The sequence below is a fragment of the Ovis canadensis genome, chromosome 1, assembly GCF_042477335.2.
Source record: "Ovis canadensis isolate MfBH-ARS-UI-01 breed Bighorn chromosome 1, ARS-UI_OviCan_v2, whole genome shotgun sequence".
NCBI classification, from domain to species: Eukaryota; Metazoa; Chordata; class Mammalia; order Artiodactyla; family Bovidae; genus Ovis; species Ovis canadensis.
Window position 1 is genome coordinate 39,647,379 of NC_091245.1, and position 25,341 is coordinate 39,672,719.

The 25,341-nt window shown below is 37.3% G+C and overlaps 1 protein-coding gene and 1 pseudogene across 4 annotated transcripts in view; both read left to right on the plus strand.

Annotated features, from left to right (window-relative positions):
- Positions 1-24,732, plus strand: part of EFCAB7 (EF-hand calcium binding domain 7) — a 65,570-nt gene extending 40,838 nt beyond the window's left edge. The window contains exons 11-14 of one of the 4 annotated variants that reach the window (XR_011257626.1): positions 1,350-1,498; positions 12,698-12,921; positions 15,474-15,581; positions 21,851-24,732. Coding sequence is in view for 2 of the 4 variants with exons in the window: in XM_069593403.1 (XP_069449504.1) it covers positions 1,350-1,498; positions 12,698-12,907; positions 15,474-15,581; positions 16,672-16,746 (542 nt within the window). In the remaining 2 variants the exon portion in view is untranslated. Of the gene's footprint in view, positions 1-1,349; positions 1,499-12,697; positions 12,922-15,473; positions 15,582-16,671; positions 17,120-21,850 lie in introns of those variants that run through there. The other 3 variants (XR_011257624.1, XM_069593403.1, XM_069593405.1) reach the window with 3 other exon arrangements.
- Positions 17,106-18,960, plus strand: LOC138442310 (glycerophosphodiester phosphodiesterase 1 pseudogene; annotated as a pseudogene).
- Positions 24,733-25,341: the final 609 nt, after the last annotated feature.

Sequence of the window (25,341 nt, forward strand, 5' to 3'; positions counted from 1 at the left end):
AAGTAATTATTTCTTTGTATTATATATCAAATATTAATGTTTTCATCTTGCTCTTCTACTTAGTAGCTCCAACTTCCATTTTAGTGGTTACTGTATCTCTCTATGATCTAATTTAATCTACATTTCCTTTTTTGTCTTTACAAAAGTTATGCATCACTTTCCAAACTCTGAGCATTTTAAACTATTAATCAACCAGTTTTAAAACAGCTATGTCTCTGCCTCTTTTCTCACAGTAACGTGTATTAAAGAGATGTCTCAAATAAGAGTACCCATTTTCCTTGGGCATATTGGAAAATAAAATCTTTCTTTGTTGTAGGGCAGTTAACAGAATATAATCCAAAATGAGTAGCTGTTTTTTATCTATTTCATAGTCACAGTCAAGAATTATATATAGATATTTCTACATGAATTTTTGCTTATAAACAATGTTAAAATGGGCATACTTAGATTTGTGGGGGACATTCATGGACTTCAAAGTGTTCCCTATTATCTAACAGTTTTTTAAGGACCAGGGGACAATTCTGTTAAAATTAAAGCAGTTAAGCATATAATAGTTCTCCTTGAATCTGGCACCATTCACTTTTCCCTTTTGAAATACCAGTAGTTTGGGAGATGTTACATCAAATTCATTTGGATTTAAGTGGCAAGTAATTTTAATTTTTGAAATATAATACTGGCTTCAGCAGTATATACCCTAATTTTTGAAATACATGTTAGTATATACTCTGATAAGCAGGCAGGTTGGAATTTACCCAGAAAAATTAAGATTTCTTCTAATTTTGAAATATATTTGTATATTTATGACTTTAGCTCTTGTTGAAAAACTAAGTCATACACTGTGATAGTGCTTATGCTGAGTTGTGGGAAGTTAGAACAGTATCTCTCAAACATGTTTCGAACCATTCTTTTTTTTTTAAACATGGTCTTTGTTTATTTATTAATTTATTTACTTTTGGCTGTGCTGAGTCTTCGTTGCTGGGCACAGGCTTTCTCTAGTTGCAGTGAGTGGGGTCTGTTCTCTAGTTGCAGGGCGTGGGCTCAGTAGTTGTGGCGTGCGTGCTCTAGGGCACAGGCTCAGCAGTTGTGTCACACAGACTTAGTCGCCCTACAGCATATGGAATCTTCCCAGGCCAGAGATCGAACCTGTGTCCTCCGCATTGGCAGGAGAATCTTAACCACTGGACCACCAGGAAAGTCCTTGAGCCGTTCTTATTTCACTTTGATAGTGCTCACAGATTCTTAAGGCTTCCTTCAAAATAAACATTTATGAATAACAATATAGCCATTTTAGTAAATGTATAAACTTAGAAAAAAATATGTAAGGAAGAAACTTTTGGTTGTTTTGACAGAGAATTTTGATACCAAGAAAAATGAACTAACAAGACAGGGCTTTATGGATCTGAATCTGATGGAAGCCAACGATCGAGAAGGGGATCCTCGTGATCTCTGGGTAACTCTGCACTCAATGGGCTACAATAAAGCTCTGGAACTGACGGAGGTAAAGCAGTCTTAAAGTTTCCTGTGGGTGTAATGTACATAATATTTTGCCCCACGAACATTTTCTTGACACAGGAGTTTTGAATTGGGCTCTCAAATCCTTGAACTTCAATATACAAATGAATCCTGGGTGCAACAGTATGTTTCTGCTAGTTTATGCAAGCTCTTATATAAAATTTAATTGCTCACAACATTTTAATAATTCAGGAACAAAAGTAGTTTGAGCATATGATATACGGGAAAAAGATTGGTAATACGAAAAGTTATATTTCTTAATTGGTGATGGCTGTTTGAGTTGCTAAAATTTCAACAGTTGCTTCTACTCTGAGACTTCAGAGACTCTTTGTCCTAATAGAATAAAAGCCCTCCTGTAATAAGGAGAATATGTCTGTATGAGAACTGGAATTCTGATCTTTTCACATGGGTACTCCTTGGGTTAATATTTGTAAAACACTTGAAACAGTGCTTGGCTCTTATAAAGCACTATGTATGTATTAGCTATGATTATCATAATTTATTAACATGTAAAGTATAACAGTTGAATAAGACTCACATAAACCAGAGGAATAATAAAAATTAAGGCCTATTTCTTAAATTTTATATTTTTTTGTCCTTTAATAAAGTTTAATATAAAGGAGATCAGTCCTGGGTGTTCTTTGGAAGGACTGATGCTAAAGCTGAAACTCCAATACTTTGGCCACCTCACGCAAAGAGTTGACTCATTGGAAAAGACTCTGATGCTGGGAGGGATTGGGGCCAAGAGGAAAAGGTGATGACAGAGGATGAGATGGCTGGATGGCATCACCGACTCGATGGACTTGAGTTTGAGTGAACTCTGGGAGTTGGTGATGGACAGGGAGGCCTGGCGTGCTGCAGTTCATGGGGTCGCAAAGAGTCGGACACGACTGAGCGACTGAACTGAACTGAACTGAATCTGTGAATAATATTGTGTCTGCTACACATGCTTCCATTTAACAGAGGAGTTAGTTAAGAGACGATTGTGGCATTTTAAGTTAAGAGCAGATATAGCATTTAAGATTAAGTTACGGTAAGATTTAAGTTAAGAGCAGATGATAGCGTTTGCTGATATCATTGACTTTTGAAATCACAAGTAAGAAGGATTTCTGAGATAAAGATCTTTTATTTAAATTTTTTAAATTTACTTAATAGGTAATAGATTCCATTGTTTGAAGTTCCAAAAGTAAAAAATTTATATGTATATATACAGTGAAACTGTCAAAGGATAATCAGACTACCACTCAATAGCTGAAATAAAAAGATAAAACTGAACTAATTGCTTACTACAAGGGAGAGCTATGCTGGTCAGAATATTCATCTTATTTATAAAGAGCATTGGGGAAGCATGGTTATTCAGATGAGACTGTTGGTTGATTGATATACTCAGTGGTATATTTATTTATTTTGAGTCTGTCTGTGATTGCTTGACTTTCAAAAGTGAAGAGCCAACCCTAGCTGACTTACAGAAGTGTATTTATTGAGGTGAGTTGTTGCAGATCAATTGAACAGATTTGAAACAAGTTCTGGAGCGAGAGATCAAGGTGGCAGAATAAAAGGACTTGGAGTTCACCTCTTCCCACAAATGTATCAAAAATACATCTACACGTGGAGTAATTCTCACAGATTGCCTACTAGACACTAACAAATCTCATATAGAATCAAAGCTACCAGAAAGCTCACCATGTACAGGTAGGGTGAAAATAAAAGGAATCAGAATGAGACAGAGCTATACCCCTGGGAGGGATCTGTGAAAGAGAAAAGATTCCTTCACCCTGGGAACCCCCTTCGCCAACTGGGAGATCAGCTGGGCAGAAGGGGAGATTCAGAGGCTTGGCAGAGAGTCAGCAGCTGGCTTGGAGCAGGCAGAACAGATTGAGACCAGCATTAATGGTCCTGGCCACCTCGCTGCATCCCCTAGCCTGAGAGTTGCATCTGCGGGTGTGCACAGTGGCTCGGTGGTGAAACTCAGACTTCAGCAGACAGACCTGGGTATAGGACTAAAGTTGGCTATGTGGAAACAGCTTGAAGGGGCTAGAGTGTTGTCCAGGCTGCAACTGGGAGTGTGCACAGAACAAAGCCTGAGTCCACTATAGAAGTTTGCTGTTATGCAAGCAAAGGGAGGGGAGGGGCTGTATCCTAGCAGCCTCACTCTCCAGTGACTTCACGGTGGATGCAGCTCTGCCTCCACAAGTTCTCGGAGCATGTAAGCTCTGCACTTGTCCACATGCAGAGGCAGAGCTGAAATCTGAGCTGACCCCCAGGACTGCTTGATTTCAGAAGCTGGGCTGGAATCAGCCTTGTCCTGCGGCTTTGCAACTTTGGTGGATGTATGTTGCCAGGACCTTTATAATCTCAGTGCCTGTGGAATGTCTGCATGGATTTGCTCCCACAGCTGGGGCAGGTCTGGAGTTAGCAGCTGCAGATTTTGTGGGTGTGCACATGTAGAGATAGCGCTGTGGTCTGCCCTGATTCCCTAGTGAACACATATAGTTGTGTTCAGGAGCACAACTATATGTGACTTCAGTGAAACTGCACAAGGTTCCTATACTGGTGGCTCCATGAACACAGTGCCTAAGGAACATCCAGGTTGACTGCCTGATTCCCAGGCTGAGATGAGGTTGTAGGCAACATTCCATAGATGAGGTTCTACAGAAACGTTGCAGGCCAGAAGAGAGAAGCAAGTCCTGAAAGGAAAAAACTGGCATCAAGGATAATCTACCCAGCAAGAGTATTATTTAGACTAGAAGGAGGAGATAAATTTTTCAGTAAGCAAAAGCTAAAAGAATACTAAATTCTTTTTAGTATTTAGTAATGCTAAACCTATACTAAAAGAAATACTGAAAGTTATTGTATAAATAGAAAAGAAATAATCTACAGAAAAGAGAAAATCACAATCAAATAAGGCAGTATATGTAAAAAAAAACTTTGTGAAAGTGATAATAACCACAATAAACAGCAAAAGGGTAAATGTGAAGATGTAAAAAAGGACATCAAAATAAAATGTAGGGGAAGGGAGTAAGAAAATATACATTTTTTTTAAGAGTATGTTTAAGCCTATATGACTCCCAGTCTAAAGCAAACAGATATAGTGATAGATTAGCATACTTGAAAAATAAGGTAACCACAAATCAAAAGCATTCAGTAGATTCACAGAAAACAAAACCAAGAAAGCTCAAGCATAATGCAAAAGAAAACCATAAAACCACAAAAGGAAAAACAAAAAGAAGAACAAAGAGGAAATGCAAAATCAATTGGAAAAATAAGATTTAAATGAAAATAAATATGTATTTATCAATAACTTAAATGTCAATGGACTGAATGCTCCAATCAAAAGACATAGAGTGGCAGTTGGATAATAAAACAAGAGCCTACCATATGCTGCCTGCAAGAAACCCACTAAAGGTGAAGGACACACACAGATCAAAAGTGAGAGGATGGAAAAAGATATTTCATGCAAATGGAAATGACAAGAAATCACGTAGGTGGCAGTACTGATATCAGACAAAATAGACTTTAAAGGCCATAAAGAAAGATAAAGAACACTATATAATGATAAAAGGATCAATACAAGAAGAGAACATAACACCCATTAACATATGTGCACCCAGTATAGAAGTACCTAAATGCATTAAAAAAAAAAACAGATATAAAGGGAGAAATTGAGAATATAATAATTGTAGGAGACTTTAACACCCCACTAGGGCTTCCCTAGTGGCTTAGAGGGTAAAGTGTCCGCCTGCAATGCAGGAGACCCGGGTTCAATCCCTGAGTTGGGAAGATCCTTTGGAGAAGGAGACGGCAACCCACTCCAGTATTCTTGCCTGGAAAATCCCATAGACGGAGGAGCCTGGGAGGCTGCAGTCCATGCGGTCGCAAAGGGTTGGACACGACTGAGCGACTTCACTTTAACACCTACTGACATCAATGGACAGATATTTGAGACAGAACTTCAGTAAGACAACAGAGATCCTAAATGACATAAAAGATCAGTTAGACTTAATTGCTATTTTCATGACCTTGCATCAAAAAAAAAAAACCACATTCTTTTCAAATGCACATTGAATATTCTTTATGCTCGACCACATGCAGGGATACAAAACAAGCCTCAACAAATTTAAGAGGACAGAAATTATTTCAAGCATCTATTCTGACCCATAATACCATGAAACTGGAAGTCAACCACAGAGAAATAAGAAAAAATGATTACATGGAGATTAAACAACATGCTACAAAGTGGGTCAATAATGAAATCAAAGAGGAAATTTAAAAAGCACCTTGAGACAAATGACAGCCACGCAGACTGTTCAGTTCAGTCACTCAGTCGTGTCCAACTCTTTGCGACCTCATGGACTGCAGCACATCAGGCTTCCCAGTCCATCACCAACTCCCAGAGCTTGCTCAAACTCATGTCCATTGAGTTGGTGATGCCATCCAACCATCTCATCCTCTGCCATCCGCTTCTCCTGCCTTCAATCTTTCCCAGCATCAGGGTCCCTTCAAATGAGTCAGTTCTTTGCATCAGGTGGCCAAAGTATTGAGTTTCAGCTTCAGCATAAGTCCTTCCAATGAATATTCAGGACTGATTTCCTTTAGGATGGACTGGTTGGATCTCCTTGCAGTCCAAAGGACTCTCAAGAGTCTTCTCCAACACCACAGTTCAAAAGCATCAATTCTTCAGCGCTCAGCTTTCCTCATAGAATGCAGCAAAATCTATAGGATGGAACAAAAGCAGCCCTAAGAGGGGTCAGTTATTCTCAGAGCATCTGCTGCTGCTGCTGCTGCTGCTGCGCGCTTCAGTTGTGTCCGACTCTGTGCGACCCCATGGACGGCAGCCCACCAGGCTCCCCCATCCCTGGGATTCTCCAGGCAAGAACACTGGAGTGGGTTGCCATTTCCTTCTCCAATGCATGAAAGTGAAAAGTGAAAGTGAAGTCACTCAGTCGTTATTTTATATATATTGTACTCTCTTCTAGTAATTTGATATGCCTTAGAGATAACCATAATTTAATCATTTGAGCTAAACTATTTCATGGTAAGGAAGTAGATTTTTACAAGGAGACTAGGCTACTTATTGTATGTCAAGCCTATATTGTCCTTTTTATTTTTTAATATAACCCCATCAACAAATGATACTATGTCAGGATTTGGTATTGAAGTGTCCAAAAATTTTGTTCTGAGTATGGATACTTCCTGATCTATAGAATCATAATGAGGAAATTCTCCTTATTCAGTAAGGGTTATAGAGTTGTTGGATTGAAAATATTATACCAGCAAATGGTAATTCAGTGAGAAAGTAATAATTCATAATTAATTAATTGGTATAAAAATGTTGAATGTTTCCATTAATGATGGGGATATACACATGTGGTAACATTTTATTTAAAGGATTAATAAAAAACCTAAAGGTATTTTGACTAATTTAGTTTTGACTGATATCTGGAAGTACTCTGAGACAGTGAGGCTATTCAATTAAGGTATTGCCTTTGATGGGCAGTGATTCTTTGATATGTGCTATGTTATTGAGTTAATATACCTAGAGCATGACCTAACGTTTTCATATTTGTAAAAACAAGAAAAGAAAGCTTTATGATAATATAGGAAGAATCCATTTATAATCTTACGAGCTGTGTTCTAATTGGTTTGAATATGTCTGTGGAGGATTTTGCCCATAAGGTTTCTGGAACCATAGCTATTTCTTTGGCAGTTTCCTGAATTATATATTATGTAAGTAATCTAATATCTAGTTGAGCTATATTTTGACCCCACCTATTAAATTAGTAGCTATTGTGTCACAAAGACTAACCAAAGTATCAGTTATAAGTTAGGATTTAGGAAATGGCTTAGGATTGTTTGTTAATCTCATTAATTGAATGGTTTTAGTAAACCAAAATTTATTTTATATTAAGCATTCTTTAGGTTACTATACCGGCCTCTCTGGTGACTAGGTGGTAAAGAATCTGCCTGCAAAGCAGAAGCATCAGGAGACACAGGTTCGATCCCTGAGTCAGGAACATTCCCCTGGAGGAGGGCATGACAACCCACTCCAGTATTCTTGCTTGGAGAATCCTGTGGACAGAAGAGCCTGGTGGGCTACAGTCCATACCCAGGGTCGCAAAGAGTCAGACATGACTGAAGCGACTTAGTACACACACACGCAAGTTACTATATACTCTGAGTTTGTCTTACCTTTTCCTACCTTATTTTTTAAATTAAATCCCCTAATTTAGTTTTAGAATTATAGATTATCCATTCCCTCTATCAATTTATCAAGGTAGAACCTCTTTCAAAGTGCAGTATAACTTCTTTTTTGTTGTTTTTTCCAACTTTTTATTTTGTATTGATGTAGAGCTGATGAACAATGTTGTGATAGTTTCAGGTGAACAGCAAAGGGACTCAGCTATACATATGCATGTATCTGTTCTCCTCCAAACTCCCCTTCCATCCAGGCTGCCACATAACATTGAGCAGAATTCCATGTGAACAGCATGACTTCTTTATTGTTACTCCTGCAAGTACATTGCCCTTGTATCACCATAACAATAATTTGCTGTTTTATTGAATGTTGATGAACAAATATATGTCTAGTTTGGTTTTTTTTCCTTTTTTTACTTCTGTTTTAAAAAAGAATTTCATGGTATAAAATCTTTTTAGAATTCATAACTGGAAAAATTTTACTTCATTTTCTTTAGATTTTGAGAGCGATGTAATATATTCTGTTTCACTTTTATCTTTGCTAACATGTAGCTAAGAGCCACATTTTGTGCAAAACTTAGGTAGCATACCCTAATCTAGGTTTTCTTATTCCTGTCTTCCTGATCTTCCTTTTTATATATTGTTAATACTTTTACAATTAACAATTTATAATGAATAGTTTTCTTCCTTGTTGTATGCCTCCTATTTTACTTAATATAGTAAAAAAAAAAAAAAAAGATAAGTAAATAGAAGGTTAAACCCATGAACAGACCAAAAAAGAAAAGGATAAAGGGGCACCTTTTTTATGTAGATAAGATTTTATTTAAAAATTTCAGGGAATGCATCTTTAATAAAGACCTTTTAAGATGTTTATGTTCAGTAACAGGTGAACTCTTTTTTTTTTTTTTTTTTACTTTACAATACTGTATTGGTTTTGCCATACATTGACATGAATCCACCATGGGTGTACATGCGTTCCCAAACATGAACCCCCATCCCACCTCCCTCCCCATAACATCCCTCTTGGTCATCCCTGTGCACCAGCCCCAAGCATGCTGTATCCTGCGTCGGACATAGACTGGCGATTCAATTCTTACATGATAGTATACATGTTTCAATGCCATTCTCCCAAATCATCCCACCCTCTCCCTCTCCCTCTGAGTCCAAAAGTCCGCTATGCACATCTGTGTCTTTTTGCTGTCTTGCATACAGGGTCACCATTGCCATCTTTCTGAATTCCATATATATGTGTTAGTATACTATATTGGTGTTTTTCTTTCTGGCTTACTTCACGCTGTATAATCGGCTCCAGTTTCATCCATCTCATCAGAACTGATTCAAATGAATTCTTTTTAACGGCTGAGTAATACTCCATTGTGTATGTGTACCACAGCTTTCTTATCCATTCATCTGCTGATGGACATCTAGGTTGTTTCCGTGTCCTGGCTATTATAAACAGTGCTGCGATGAACATTGGGGTACACATATCTCTTTCAATTCTGGTTTCCTCGGTGTGTATGCCCAGCAGTGGGATTGCTGGGTCATAAGGCAGTTCTATTTGCAATTTTTTAAGGAATCTCCACACTGTTCTCCATAGTGACTGTGCTAGTTTGCATTCCCACCAACAGTGTAGGAGGGTTCCCTTTTCTCCACACCCTCTCCAGCATTTATTGCTTGCGGATTTTTGGATCGCAGATCAAATGAAATAGATAACTAAGACTTGGAAAATGGTTAAAATAATACTGGAATCTATTCAGTACTGAAAATTCAGTACTTTAAAATGCAACAATCATCAATCAGTTCAGTCGGTCAGTCATGTCCAACTCTTTGCAACCCCATGGACTGTAGCACGCCAGGCTTCCCTGTCCATCACCAACTCCCGGAGCTTGCTCAGACTCATGTCCATCGAATCAGTGATGCCATCCAACCATCTCATCCTCTGTCGTCCCCTTCTTCTCCTGCCTTCAGTCTTTCCCAGCATCAGGGTCTTTTCTTTGCATCAGGTGGCCAAAGTATTGGAGTTTCAGCTTCAGCATCAGTCTTTCCAATGATATTCAGGACTGATTTCCTTTAGGATGGACTGGTTGGATCTCCTTGCAGTCCAAGGGACTCTTAAGAGTCTTCTCCAACACCACAGTTCAAAAGCATCAATTCTTTGGCCCTCAGCTTTCTTTATGGTCCAGCTCTCACATCCATACATGACTACTGGAAAAAACCATAGCTTTGACTAGATGGACCTTTGTTGGTAAAGTAATGTCTTTGCTTTTTAATATGTTGTCTAGGTTGGTCATAGCTTTTCTTCCAAGGAGCAAGTGTCTTTTAATTTCATGGCTGCAGTCACCATCTGCAGTGATTTTAGAGCCCAAAAAATAGTCTCTCACTGTTTCCATTATTTCCCCATCTATTTGCCATGAAGTGATGGGACCAGATGCCATGATCTTAGGTTTTTGAATGTTGAGTTTTAAGCCAGCTTTTTATTATTTTTTTATTTAAATTTATTTATTTTAATTGGAGGCTCATTACTTTACAATATTGTATTGGTTTTGCCATACATCAACATGAATCCACCACAGGTATACACATGTTCCCCATCCTGAACCCTTCTTCATCCCTCCCCGTACCGTCCCTCTGGGTCATCCCAGTGCACCAGCCCCAAGCATCCTATACCCTGCATCGAACCTGGAATGGCGATTCGTTTCTTATATGATATTATACATGTTTCAATGCCTTTCTCCCAAATCATCCCAGCCTTCCCCTTTCCCACAGAGTCCAAAAGACTGTTCTATATATCTGTGTCTCTTTCGCTGTCTCACATACAGGGTTATCGTTACCATCTTTCTAAATTCCATATACATGTGTTAGTATACTGTATTGGTGTTTTTCTTTCTGGCTTACTTCACTCTGTATAATAGGCTCCAGTTTCATCCACCTCATTAGAACTGATTCAAATGTATTCTTTTTAATGGCTGAGTAATACTCCATTGTGTATATGTACCACAGCTTTCTTATCCATTCATCTGTTGATGGACATCTAGGTTGCTTCCATGTCCTGGCTATTATAAACAGTGCTGCGATGAACATTGGGGTACACATATCTCTTTCAATTCTGGTTTCCTCGGTGTGTATGCCTAAACCAGCTTTTTAAACCAACAACAGTCATTATAATTTTTTTAGAATTCTATATTGTGAAATATTTTGATACACATTGGGCTTCCCAGGTAGCTTAGCAGTAAAGAATCTGCCTGAAATGCAGGAGACACAGGCTCAATTCCTGGGTCGAGAAGACCCCTGGAGGAGGAGATGGCAACCTACTCCAATATTCCTGCCTGGAGAATCGCATGGACTGAGGAGCCTGTTGGGCTACAGTCCATAGGGTTGCAAGGAGTCGGAAACAACTGAAGCAACTTAGCTTTCTCTTCTTTCCTTTTTGACACATATTACCTATCAGATATCTCCAGCAACTCTTGGCAGAAAATACAATGTTTATCCCCACTTTCTCTGTGAAGAAATCAAGCCTCAAAGAAGTTAGGTGACTTCCCTTGATCATGTAGCTAGTAAATGGCAAAATTCAGTTACAAACTCAGATCTTCCACCTTCTAGTCCAAGATTTTTCAGTCTGCCATCTGTTATAAAAGGTGACTTTATTCTTACCAAAGGTTGGAGTCATTAACTATTTTAAAACTTTTTTAAAAGATAAAAATCTATATTGTTCCACTAACTTCAGACTTTTATCTTTTGTCCCCCAAATAAAAAGTTGATCATCAATGTTTATGAATTCATTCATTTCCTCAACAATTACATTTTAATGCCTATATAAATTAAGCTTACAATAAAGAGGCACTTAGGTTACAGTTATAAATAAGTCAAAAATTCTACCCTCTTAGATATTCCATGAAGAAGGATGGCTAATTAAATGCAGAATTAATAAAAATCATTTTAAAGGTGTTTGGAAGGAAACAAACCAGTGCTCAAAGTAGAGAAGAGTCGGGTAGTGAAGGAGATTGGGGGACCAGAGCAGCTATCTCTGCAGAAGTGACGCTTAAGCTTAAACCTGAAGGAGGAGGATAAGGTACATACTGAAAAGATGTGACTTTTCCAAGCTGAGAGAACACTACCTCTGAAATTCAACACTGGAAAGGGTTTTATTTTTTCTAGGGTCGGAGAGATCAGAGTAATGAGCACATTAAGACAGGAGATTGGGTTGCATAGAGAGTCAAAGGTTACCTTGTGCAGCATCTTGTAGGCTATGGTAAGAACTAAAGAGTGGACATTAGAAAAGTCTATTTCCAAATGCAGAAAATCTCTTTAGGTCTTAGATTTCATAGTTACTTTTACACTAACTTTAAACTGTGAGAATTTTTCTACATTTCGCTATTCTTGGTGTTCTATATTCACATACTCTTTCTATTATAACCATGATTTCTTTAAGGTTACAGATGAATTCTTTCTGTAACCTTAAAGTTAAGAAAGGAAATTAAGTAACTAACATGACATGAGTTAGCTTTAGAGCAAATTGAGGGGTTTGGGTAAAGGAATTTTTTTTCCTTTTCTATGAACATTATCAGTTAATATGCAACCAAAAAACCATAATTTCATTCTTTTTTATTACTCAATTCATTGTACTTAAACTTTCCTCTTAAATGTATCAGAGGGACAAGCTAGAAGTGTAGTATGTCTTCTTAAATCATATGATTTTGTTGTTCGTGTTAGTCACTCAGTCATATCTGACTCTTTGTGACTTCATGAACTATATCCCACCAGACTCCTTTGTCCATGGAATTCTCCAGGCAGAAATACTGGAGTGGGTTGCCATTCCCTTCTCCAGGATATCCTCCTAACCCAGGGATCAAACCCCAGTCTCCCGTACCGCAGGCAGATTTTTACCATCTGAGCCGCTAGGGAAGCCCAAATCGTAAGATAAACATACTAATAATAAGTAATTTAAATTCTATCAAAAGACTAAAACAGAGTGTGCTTTTTTTCATTTCAGGCATGCCCATTTGTCATTGATATCTATGCAGACAAATGCAAGCCAAGAATTAAAGCTGTCCATATGGAAGCATGCAGTGGACAACTTGAGAAGGCCATTTGTAAATCTGTTCTTAACAAAGGCAATGCCAAAGTGATGGATGGCTATGAAAATATAATTATATATACTTATAAGCGTGACACCTGGATAACATCAGTTATTGAAAACAAGGTATCAGTTATGAGGTGATTCTCCTCATAACTGCAATGGTTAATACATTCCATCTTCTTTCTTACCCTATCCTTGCATAGCAATTAAATAACCCCATTACATTAATAGTATCTATAATAGTATCAGTTTCTTCTCAGGTTTCTAACTCAAACTGGGCATGCTAATTTTTATATATTTTTAAAGTATATTTATTTCTGAGATGCTCATTTTTGTGTTTCTTTTTGAGATAGTTTTCTCTTAAAATATGAAAATTAAATATTTGGAGATCTATGAAGATGGAGCATAATCTGGGTGCAAAGTATTTTATTTAGTTTGTTACTAAATGTCTTCACACATACATAGCTATTTTAAACAGCAGAGATCATGTTTTAAAGAAATATAAACAAAGTAAAGAAGTTAGCCCAACTTTTTTTTCTTTCATTTTTTAATTGGTGGAAAATTTCCTTACAATGTTATGTGGTTTCTGCCATACAACAAAGCAGATCAGTCATAATTGTATATATGTATCTCCCCTTTCCCTCCTGCACCTCCCTCCCCTCCCCCACCTGACTCCTCTGGGTCATCACAGAGTGCTAGGCTGGGCTCCCTGTGCCATGTAGCAAGTTCCCACTAAGTGTTTTACACATGATAGTGTATATATGTCAATTCTACTTTCTCAGTTCGTCCCACCCTCACCTTCTCCCACTCTGTCCACAAGTCCTTTCTCTACTAGGTTCATCAGTACCATTTTTCTGGATTCCATATATATGCGCTAATATACGATACTTGTTTTTTCTTTTTCTAACTTCACTCTGTATAAGAGGCTCTAGGTTCACCACCTTCCTAGAACTGACTCAAATTCATTCCTTTTTATTAGCCCAGCTTTTTAACCCAAACTTTGCAGTATCAAAACTCCTACAGATTATCATCATGTTATCTAATTAAATATATTCTTCTGTCTAGAATCTGTTTTTATCAAGCCAGTTATTTCTAGCTTTGGCCATCTTCTGTGCTATGAATACTATTGATATTGCATGTCAAGAGGATACTCACATAAATGCTTTAAGTCAGAGACACCTAGTTTTCTAAAAACTATATATTTTCATAAATCTTCCTCAAGACAGCTAGGTTTTTAAAACTATTGGCTTATTTGTCTTTGTTCCTGGATGAGATTTACATTATTTTTATGCCTGTCAGAAATGTCTTAAAGTGCTTAGGATTTGGCTGAGTATTGAGTCAATGTGAGTGTATATCATGTAACTAACTCTCCTAGTCATAAGACAGGCCACTAGAACGTATACCTTGAGACTGCTTTCAAGGAGTTTAGAGGCTAGTTGTAAAGGCAGAATTAATACTCTCAGAAGAGATCAAAGAAAAGCTATATAGTACTGTTTGTATGTGCAATAGGAATTCTGCTGTATCTGTATCTCTTGTAGTTGATGCTAGTTGGGACTGTAGAAGTTGGGGAAGGATTTGTGATTAGGGAGGAAGGGAATTGTGATGTGTAATTTGAGCATGTGGTATAGGATTTGAAGGGTAACTAGGATTTAGATAGGCAGAGGGCCGGCCCTTAGAAGCAGAGGAAACAGTAGAAGGAGAAATATGAGTAAGCATTAATGTGAACTATAAATGACAGAATGGGAATAGCTCCTTTGCAGAAGCAGAGAGCTTTATTTGGAGGAGCATTTGAAAGGTAAATGATACAGGCTGAATGGATCCAGATTGTATATGTTATCTTGAAAACAAGATAGAGGAGTCTAGACTTGAGGAAATAAGATAGGTTCCCCAGCCAGTAGATTGCTATCTTCAAATGGATCATAACACTTTGGAAAGTGATTCCTAAGATCCTGCATGTTTCTGTTTCTGCCCTCTGTGTTTTTTGTTTGTTTTTGAGTGTGTGTGTGTGCGCGCGCGTGTGTGTGTGCACGCACAAGCCCTCTCTGTTTTATTAGGATTTATTAGGCAGTGGAGGAGAGCCACTACCTTACCTCAGTTCCTCTGCACTTCTATTACCTTCATTTCTCAACCCTCCATCTCCTCTTTTTCCTCAAGGAAAATTAAATTTTTCCACCAAAATGAGGTAATAACATTTTAAAGTTTAACATGTGCCAAGCACTTTAGCGCATTTGCTTCTCACAACCCAGTGAGGTAAGTACTATCCACATTTTATACACAAGGAAACTGAAGCACAGGGATGTTAAATAACTTGCAAAAGGTCACACAGCTAAGTAATAGAGGAGCTGAGAGATGAATTTAAGTAATCTATAATGTTGCATTGCCCCTGTGTAGTCATCAGGGAGTGACTGCAGGTTCTTTAACAGGATACCACTTTAATTTGTACATTTCTCTCATTTATCAGCTTCATTCTGTTTTCTCTCCATCCTAGAGGCTGTCTATTATCAATGGTCTGTCATCTCAAATATAACTTCTTCCATGATATTCTGTCTGAACTAACGTTTCTGTGTTTCTGTAGAACCCTGTGAAAATCTCTTATCACAAGACTTGCAAAGTGCTTTGTAATTATCACTTTATTTGTATATATTTAGTAAAGAAAGAACTAGCAACTTATGAAATCTTTTTTTTATAGTCAGACAATAAAGTGATTATTCACATCAACAATGAGCTGAGTAGAAACTGTGTAAACAACAGAGGCCTCGACATATTTGCAGTAGAAGTGGCACCAAAATCTACAATGGTAATGCACTGTTTTTTAATTAAAGGCTTTTGTTTTATCAGCTTGAAAAAAATTGCTGTTAATGCTATGAATAAATTTGTAGGTATGAAGTAAAGTGGAAAATTATTTTGTGTGATATTTGTGTTAGTACCATCCTGTACAAGAAGATAGGAGACTGGTTCTAATCCAGTTCTCACTATTTGGTTCAGTGATTATGGGACATTCACTTAACCTCTCTGCTTGCAGTCTCTATAAGTGTAAAATTAATGTGATATCACCAGTTTTAGGTACTTCACAAAGTTAATGTAAAGATAAAGTGATACATGTGAAACAGTATTGAATATTATATAGAACTACAAAGTAGTAGTAATAGTAATTGGACTTTCAATAATTCAAAATATTTTTGTCCCCATTATTAAGATTTTCTAAGGTAACCTAAAAGAGAAAATGCCTCTGAGTGTTAGATAGCCAACTAAGTCAGGAGCTGAGTAGCTGAAGTTCTGTTAGCAGAACTCTAGGCATCCGATTTAGCCAGGAGTTCAAAGGCAGGGAGAGATCAGTAAACCCTGAAACTAGTCTGCTGCTGCTGCTGCTAAGTCACTTCAGTTGTGCCCGACTCTGTGCGACCCCATAGACGGCAGCCCACCAGGCTCCTCCGTCCCTGGGATTCTCCAGGCAAGAACACTGTCTAGTGAAGGGAAAAGGGAAAAAGCTTTGTGTTTTTACCCTTTTCCTCTCTGTACTGTCTATGAAATCCTAAAACATTCTAGAACAGGATAAAGAGAATTTATTTTTGCTGTTATTCCAATGAGGATTTTTAAAGATGCTCTAGGCTTAGAGAGGAAATAATACTTACTTCCCTTTCTGCCACCCCTCTTTACCCACCTTCACAAATAGCAACTATCAGCTACTGTATTACAGTTGAATTAGGGTGGATTATTCTGTTGGAAATCAGATTGTAGATTGCAGGTCCTTGCTAAGGACAAATATTAAAGAATTTTATCTGTACAGAGATATTTTTTATATAGGTTCTAGAAATGTCCTATTGAAAAATTAGCCCAAAATTATAGTGTATAAAAGGAAAGTAAAGGCTTTCTGTGTTTATGTGCAGGTTTGTCAACATGTAATGCCACTGAATGAGCGACAAGAATGGATATATTATTGTGTGTATTCCCTTATATCTTAAACACTATTTTTAAGAAATTACTGTGCTTGAGACTGTCAAACTAAGAATTATTTCAAGTTTGGTTTGTTATTTGTTGATCACTACATATAATCAATTTAACTGATGTATATAATAATCTCTTTAATTTGTATGCATTTGGGTTTCATGTCCTTATTATATACTGTATTATTAAAGTAGAAATAATTTTTAATATGTGGCCTTCTTATTAATTTAATGGGATACTTGGCATATTTCATTTGTGACTAATAATTTGAAATTAAATTATAGGTAAACTTTTAAAAAGTAACACTCAATGAATTCTATAAAATCCTATGCACTCTTGATGTATTCATCAAAAAAAATCCTGAAATAAAATATAAATGGCCCAGTTGCAGCCAGTGCCTTGTGCTTTATCCCTGTACTCCGGCCTGTCCAAGGAGCCCAGTGGATCCAGGACTCCCATCCTCACCGTACAGTTACAGGCATGTGACTGTGAGAGGACCGGGGAGCTCCAGGGCCCCCTTTCCTGCCTGCTGCTTCTGAGTGGCTGGTGACCCGCAGCCCCTTCACCACTTGCTTCTTCACCAGCAGCCTCTATCTCCTGCTGCACCTCTTCACAGCCTTGAGCATGTGCCCTCCCACAGGGCTCTGCCAGTGCTAAAGCCCCAGGTCCAAGTTTCTGCTGTTGGTTGCGGCAGTCCCAGTGTGTCTGAGAACAACATTTGGACGTTATGTTTACTTCTAATGAGATCACTGTCTTAATGTACAAGAGCACGAGCAGATACGACTGACAGGACTGGTCAATGTGATTTGACCTTTGAGAAAACTAGAAAGTGTAACCCTGCAGGAGATCACAGATCCAGAAATAATTTCCCTAATGAGAAGACCTCTACCCTCAGGAAAGCTGGGGCAGAGTGCCTGAGCCACAATCTCGCAGTCTTTCTTGATGTCAAAAGCCATGCAAATACTGCTACTGGTGTACTAAAGAAAATGTGTATGGAATTTCTTCAACTAAGAATAATAGTATCATTTGCTTTTTCTTGCCAGAAGTTATCTATAAGGTGAAACAAACAGATCACAGTGTAGTAATGGCTATTAACTCACAGACCTTGGAACCTTAGCCATGCAAGAGATGGGACTATGATACTCTGTGGACACAATGCATGTTTGTGGTAATGGACATTTCATTTGTCTGAAGCAAATGTAATATCTTTACGGTATCTGTGTGGAATTTCAGGTTTCCTCCTGCAAAAGAATTTTGTATCCCCAGACCACTTGAAGAAGTGGTCAACTTAAAGGCATTCAAGTTGTTGCTTGGACTGTTAATACCTTTGATGAAAAAAGTTACCATGAGTTTCATCTTGGTTCCATCTCTGACCCTGACACTGTGTTGAAAGACTGCACATCATTTCTAGGCACCCTGAAACCCCCTGTCCAAGGAAACGTGTACAGGAGCTGCCTGCTGGTCTCATGCAGGGATATTAAAATACCCCTTGTGCTAGCCCACACCCTGGGAGATCAGGTGGCTCACATAAGTGATTGTCAGTAATTGCATTTTTACCCGAACCAAAACAAAACTCTGTGTTGCCAACATGCTGCATGGAATGGCTGAGTTCAGCCCTTGCTCTTGAAAATCTGGGTCTGCAAACAGGCACAATAGCTCCTACCCTGACCTAGGTGAGGCATACATCTTAACTCAGTGAGGATAAACACATTGAGTTTTGAAATTTGGGGGTACAGATGCAAATACATGAGAAATGCACCATCACTCAGAGCTGACATTTTAAAACTTGCCACACTTTTGTAACTTACTTATTTCAAATATTGTATTCAGCTATGTTATCAGTGTATTGTGGCTGTCAAGCTTGTGACAAACTTTAAATCACACACTAAAAATCACTAAAAGGAAAAAAATGTGAATGCAGAAATAGCCATTATATACTGTAGTTTTCCAATGAAAATATAATTAAAGCAAAATTTGGAGAAATTCCTTTTGTATTAAAGAAGTCAAAATCTAATCACAACAGTAGGACTATTTTGTTCTGATGGTAAATTTTTTAGTGGATTTACTTGTGAATTAGTTTTAATGAAATTGTTTTGAAATAATAGGCATTAAATCTGAAGAGCATTTAATGAAGTAGTACAGTGTGTGAAAAACTATATTAAGCAGTTAAAAACTGTGTAGCCATATCAGTAACAGAATACTTGGCTAGTAAATGTCAACTTTTGAAATATGAATACCAGTGTATTATTTTTACCCAGCACATTGCTAGCACATAGTTTAAATGTCACTTGGATTTTGGCCCTTCATTGGATGTCTGTAAAATGGGTTGTCATTATCTAGCAGTTTGAGTTCTTCAAGTGATATCTTAAAAAGTAATGCAGGACTTCGCTGGCAGGCTAGGGTTTAAGACTCCATGCTTCCCCTGCAAGGAGCATGGGTTCAGTCCCTGGTTGGAGGAACTAAGATCCTGCATGCCGCAGGGCATGGCCAAAAAAATAAGGAGTACAATTCAAAAAACATTTTATTAATTGCCAAATGCCTTATAAGTCAAATAAACGTGGCCCTATATTCTGTTTCACAAAGTGTTGAGTTGCAGGAAATAAATTGTCTGGCTGTGCTACCAAAAGTATGTAATAAAGTTGCTATCTTTGCTTCCAGTTTTAAAAAGACTTTTTATAACAGTATGATAGGTATCATTGGAATATGGAGGCCCAGGAAAGAATACTGAGCTCTTAAACATTATCTTCCACCACTGTTACCACTTAGACATACCAAGCCTTTCACTCTTATTAGAGGGGGGAAAAAATCCAGCTATCTTATGGTTCCATCTTCAATTACTCAGTTGAAAGGTATTTTGTTTCAAGTTAATCTTTCTTCCAAGTGAATGAAAATCCAAGGGCATCAGCTAGTTAATGAATGTAACTATTTCATTTTGGGAAGTAAATGATTTTTTTAAAGGATTACTTCAGTACTCTGGTACTAGAATATCCAGAAAAGTTTGATTCAAGTCCTGAAATACCAGACTCACAGGTTGATAGTGATTCTTTATTCAACCAAAATATTGTTGATTAACATGTAAGAATGTTTTCTTTAAAGGTGCTGCCTTTTTTGAGGATAGTTTTGTACAGATTGACTGTTATTTTTAGAGGTAACTTTGCATGTTGTTTAATTTTAAAATCACAAGGATTCAACTTATGAAAAAGACCATCTAAGTGCCCCCATCTCTCCTTTGCTGTCAGTCCCATCCCTGGCTATCTCCGTAGTATCTACATTAAAGCTCTCCATGATGAATTTTATCTACAAACACTTCCTCAAAATTGGCTTTCTTTCCCATTATTATTTATACATGTTCTCGACTTTTCATCTCTAAGAAAGCTCTCATTCCCCATCTATCTCTATCATTATTCTGTCCTCCCCTTCATGCGGAAATGACTTGAAAGAATTGTCTGTATTCACTTTCTTAACTCCCATTCATTCTCTACTAGTGATTGTTCCACCAGGGACATCAGCAGCAACTTTCTTATTAAATCCAGTGGATATTTTTAAGTCTTCTTTCCAGTGTTAAGACATAGTTGATCTCTCTGACACCTTGCCCTCCAGATTTTCTTCCAACTTCTGACCATTCCTTTTCAAGCTTCTTTCTGACCATACTTCTGTACCTTCTCCCAAATTCCACATCCTCTCTTAACTCATTGTAATTCCTTCCTACTCCAAAATTCTACAGTTCCAATATTTTAAAGCCAAATTAGTGTTAAATATCAAATGTTGCCCTAAGTAATTCTTAAATTACTATATTTAATAATTTATTGATTTTCCATTACATTTGTAGTGACCTATTTTTTTAAGCCAGTGACCTTTTTTAAGATCTATTTTTGGTATAGGTTAAATATGAAGCAGAAACTTAATACACCACACTGATCATATTTTGGATATAATCCAGGAAAGTGGAAATGTATTTCTGGTTTTGACCACCAGAGGGTGAGCATAGTATTTCCTTATTCATTAGTATACACATATGCCAGAGAGAGAGAGATACAGAGACAGAAGCTGACTGATAATGTTTCTCAGCAGTGGGTTAAATCCTTTATGACTTCTAAGATTGCTTTGGGGAAATCAATTGTATCATATACGTATACACCCATTCTTTTTAGAGAATGGATAAAAAATTATTCCTGGTTTGTAAACAGGATGCTAAATCTTCAGCTCTTTCCCTTCTTCATGAAATTACAGTATAAGGACATAAAGAGAAAGCCCTGCTAGCTTTACATGGGATTATAAAGCTTATCTTTGCTACTCAGGCTAGTTTACTTTCTGGAAAAAATAAGAACTAAATAAGGATTTGAATAAAAAAGAGGCAAATAACAGAATTGATTTAGGGAAGGTAGATGAGATTCATGCAGAGACACAATTTAGGGGCCAGGAACTAGGAATGGTTGCTAAAAATCTAAAGAGTAAAGGGTTTTGATTGAAGCGTATACATATTAACTATGGTTAATTATTATCTAAGGAAGAAGAATAGACATTCTCAATCCTTATGAATAATTCATAAGCTGCATATATTTGTGATATTTGACCCTGTTGATTTGTACTTTAAAAAAAAGTTACTCTTTTTTTTTTCATTTAAGAAATCCTATGACAAATTGTATAGGGATCACTGGAAAAAAGAAAGTGTGCTGAAAACTAGTTAGATCAACTCATGGAAGGGAAAAGATTTATTTAAGAGTAAAATTAATAATGCCGAAAGGTTTCCATGTTTCTGAGTTTGTTATATCTGTAGTGAAAACAATGTGTTTAACACCATACACTGAATTTTACTATGTTCTATTATGTTGCTTTTTTCCTATAGTTCAATACAACTAATGTTTTATCAAAAATTTATCATTAGTCTTTTTCAACCGGTGGCTTCATTTTTTTTTGTTAAGTAATTAAATTTTAACTAGTTAAATGTCATTTCTAATTTAATAATGAAAGCAACAAGAAAAACGTAACCAAATTTACTTAAAGATTTGGATAGCAAAGTTTTCTATTCTACAAAGGGAAAAGTTGGGTAAGTGGCTATATGTAGCTCCAACTCTGATTAAATACATTCTCTGTCACCCTGCTTATTTAACTTATATGCAGAGTACATCATGAGAAACGCTGGACTGGAAGAAACACAAGCTGGAATCAAGATTGCCGGGAGAAATATCAATAACCTCAGATATGCAGATGACACCACCCTTATGGCAGAAAGTGAAGAGGAGCTAAAAAGCCTCTTGATGAAAGTGAAAGAGGAGAGTGAAAAAGTTGGCTTAAAGCTCAACATTCAGAAAACGAAGATCATGGCATCTGGTCCCATCACTTCATGGGAAATAGATGGGGAAACAGTAGAAACAGTGTCAAACTTTATGTTTTTGGGCTCCAAAATCACTGCAGATGGTGACTGCAGCCATGAAATTAAAAGACGCTTACTCCTTGGAAGAAAAGTTATGACCAACCTAGATAGCATATTCAAAAGCAGAGACATTACTTTGCCGACTACCATCCATCTAGTCAAGGCTATGGTTTTTCCTGTGGTCATGTATGGATGTGAGAGTTGGTCTGTGAAGAAGGCTGAGCGCTGAGGAATTGATGCGTTTGAACTGTGTTGTTGGAGAAGACTCTTGAGAGTCCCTTGGACTGCAAGGAGATCCAACCAGTCCATTCTGAAGGAAATCAACCCTGGAATTTCTTTGGAAGGAATGATGCTAAAGCTGAAACTCCAGTACTTTGGCCACTTCATGTGAAGAGTTGACTCATTGGAAAAGACTCTGATGCTGGGAGGGATTGGGGGCAGGAGGAGAAGGGGACGACCCAGGATGAGATGGCTAGATGGCATCACGGACTCAATGGACGTGAGTCTGAGTGAACTCCGGGAGATGGTGATGGACAGAGAGGCCTGGCGTGCTGCAATTCATGGGGTCACAAAGAGTCGGACACGACTGAGCAACTGAACTGAACTGAAAAGCTTACAAAGAAAGAATCAGAAATACTCTTAACAAAAATTTATTTAATTTTTGATACAGGCCAACCTCTTCATCTTTGAGAGATAGTTTGTATAGAGAAGTATCCTAAATTCTTCCCACAGTGCAATTCTACCTTCTTCAAGTAGTGCATCTTATATTTGTACATAAGGAAGTGTTTAGTAAAACTGGATGGTCAACTGTTTTCCTATCCTGAAGCACTTAAAATAGTAAGAATATACTTGAGGTCAAAATCTTACAGATCCTAATAACATGAACACACTTGTAAACTCTGGTTCATCCATAATTAGATTATTTCAGTTTTTCTCCACCCAACTCTTTAATATCCTCCCTCCTGTACAAGACCTACACCATCATTTGAAGTACTCAGGAACCAATGGGGAATTAAAATGATTTCAGCATTTAATCAACCCACCTGTATTACTAGATATCTGGAGGGTCATCCTTGAACAGTCAATTCAGGGAGATCCACCCATGTGCCAGGACCCAACTTAACCATAAAATCTACATCAAAGACAAACAGATATCCTAAGCCAGTATATCCCAAAGGGATTGTGTAGTGATCTCATTAATACAAAGATGTGGAACAAAGCCTGTGAATATGTGTTTCTAATAAGCTTTTGGTGATACGAGTACTTCTGGACTGTGGAACATTTTAAATAGCAAATATCCAGGGCTAGGCAATATTCAGAATTCTACAGCTGCATTCCTCCCAAGTTTTCCCATGGTTTGTTCCCAGCCTACTTATTCTCTTCTCCATGACCCACTTTTCTATGACAGTTCACCCAAACTCCCCTTTTAGTAACTGTTGGTGCAGTCATGCAGTTTGCCACGTTGTCTATCTCTCCAGTCACCTCAGATCCACCCATGTACCAGGACCCACCTCAGTGGAGATTACTTCTTGTAATCTTTGGCCTGTAGAATCCCTTCCTTCATTTTGACATCACCTCCAGAGTTTCTTATCAAGATAAGAGTGTGAGAAAGAATGAAGTACCAAAAGGGAGTTTAAGATAGGAAAGGTGTCTTTGGGGAATCTGAAATCCATCTGAGAGTTACCAGATAATTAAACCTAAAATGTTATCAACACAAGCTTACAAGTGTAAGTCAAGTGATCAATCTGTGCTTAGGAGTTCAGAGAGAAGAGAAAGTAATCCCAGTAGACTAAAGTAGGGGAGTTTTACAGGAAATAGGAGAGAGAAACTCTACTTTAAAATTTGTGCAGGGACTAGATTGGTGAAATGGTATGGGGATAACGACAGGGAATAATGTAAACAAAGGTGCAAGGGTAGAAAAGTTTAAGTAAAGGACATGAGATCAGTGAGTACACCCATCAGAGAAACACAAAGGGTTGATATGAAGTTCCTGGATGGCAAGTTAAAAAAATTATTCATTGGGGATGGAAGGCATTGAGGTTATAGATGGGAGTGAAATGACTAGGATGACCCTACTTCCCACTGTGCCTACCACAGTTCTAGTTTATACCACCCAGCAGGAGTAATTATAACAATTATTAATATCCTCCTTTTCATCGTTCAAAGTTACCCAGTTTGAACAACAAATTATACAGTCACCCCAGACATAATGAAATTAGTATTTCACTCAAGTGGATTAGAACACTGGTATGCAGCGTGTGATCCCAAGATGTGTGATTCACAAATGAAGAGGAAAAAAAAATACATAATACATTTCTGAAGATATACATAGATGTTAAAAAGAAGACCAACATAAAGTGGTTAGAAGTATGGTACATTCCCCCAAATTTTAAAATAGTATTTTAAAATTTCTTTTAGAAACAATTGGTAAGCATTCAATATTTTATACATATTCTTAACCTTATTCTTTATTTTACAATTTACCTTAAATTCAAGGCCATCTTAAGTTCAATTATCTATATGAGGTTAGTGTCAGCATATAATATAAATACAGTAGTGCCAGTTACAGAATACCAGCATTGTAACCTTTTTGGTAATTACAGATATAAATATGCAGTATTACTAAAAAGTACATATCTCTGTGTCTTTTATAAACATCTGTTGCAAAAATTGTTTGGATTTATCTTCTTAAAAAGAATTGTTTTCTTCCTAGCAAAGCAGTAACAATTTTGGAAGTCAAGTAGACTGGTGACCAGTATACAAGGACTTATTAATACAATTAGCAAGTATCTAGCACACGTATTATTTATAATACAGAAGTAGTAGACATGATCTCTGTCTTCAGGAGAAGAAAGAGCTGAGGAAATGAATTACATGTTATCTTATTAAGAGTAATATTAAATCTTAAATTAGTATACACTGATCATTAAGCATAAACTAGTGGTGAGGTATGGTATGGGAACTGAAGAGGGAAGGGAAGACATGCTCAATCTGAGGGGAGAAGGACAATAAGATTCTCTTGGAGGCTTGAAGGAATGAAAGAAGTGTGGTTTGAAGCCAAGTAGTGCTTTGATTTGTTTTCAGTCATGCAATAAAATATTTTTAAAATTAAATAACGGGAAAAGGCACCTTTTAATAACTGTTAAAGGAAATGAGTCATAGACTTTAAAATATTGTGAAGTGCTGTACTAAAATGAGATTATGTTTGATAGAACCAGTTTGGACAAGTTAGAAAGAT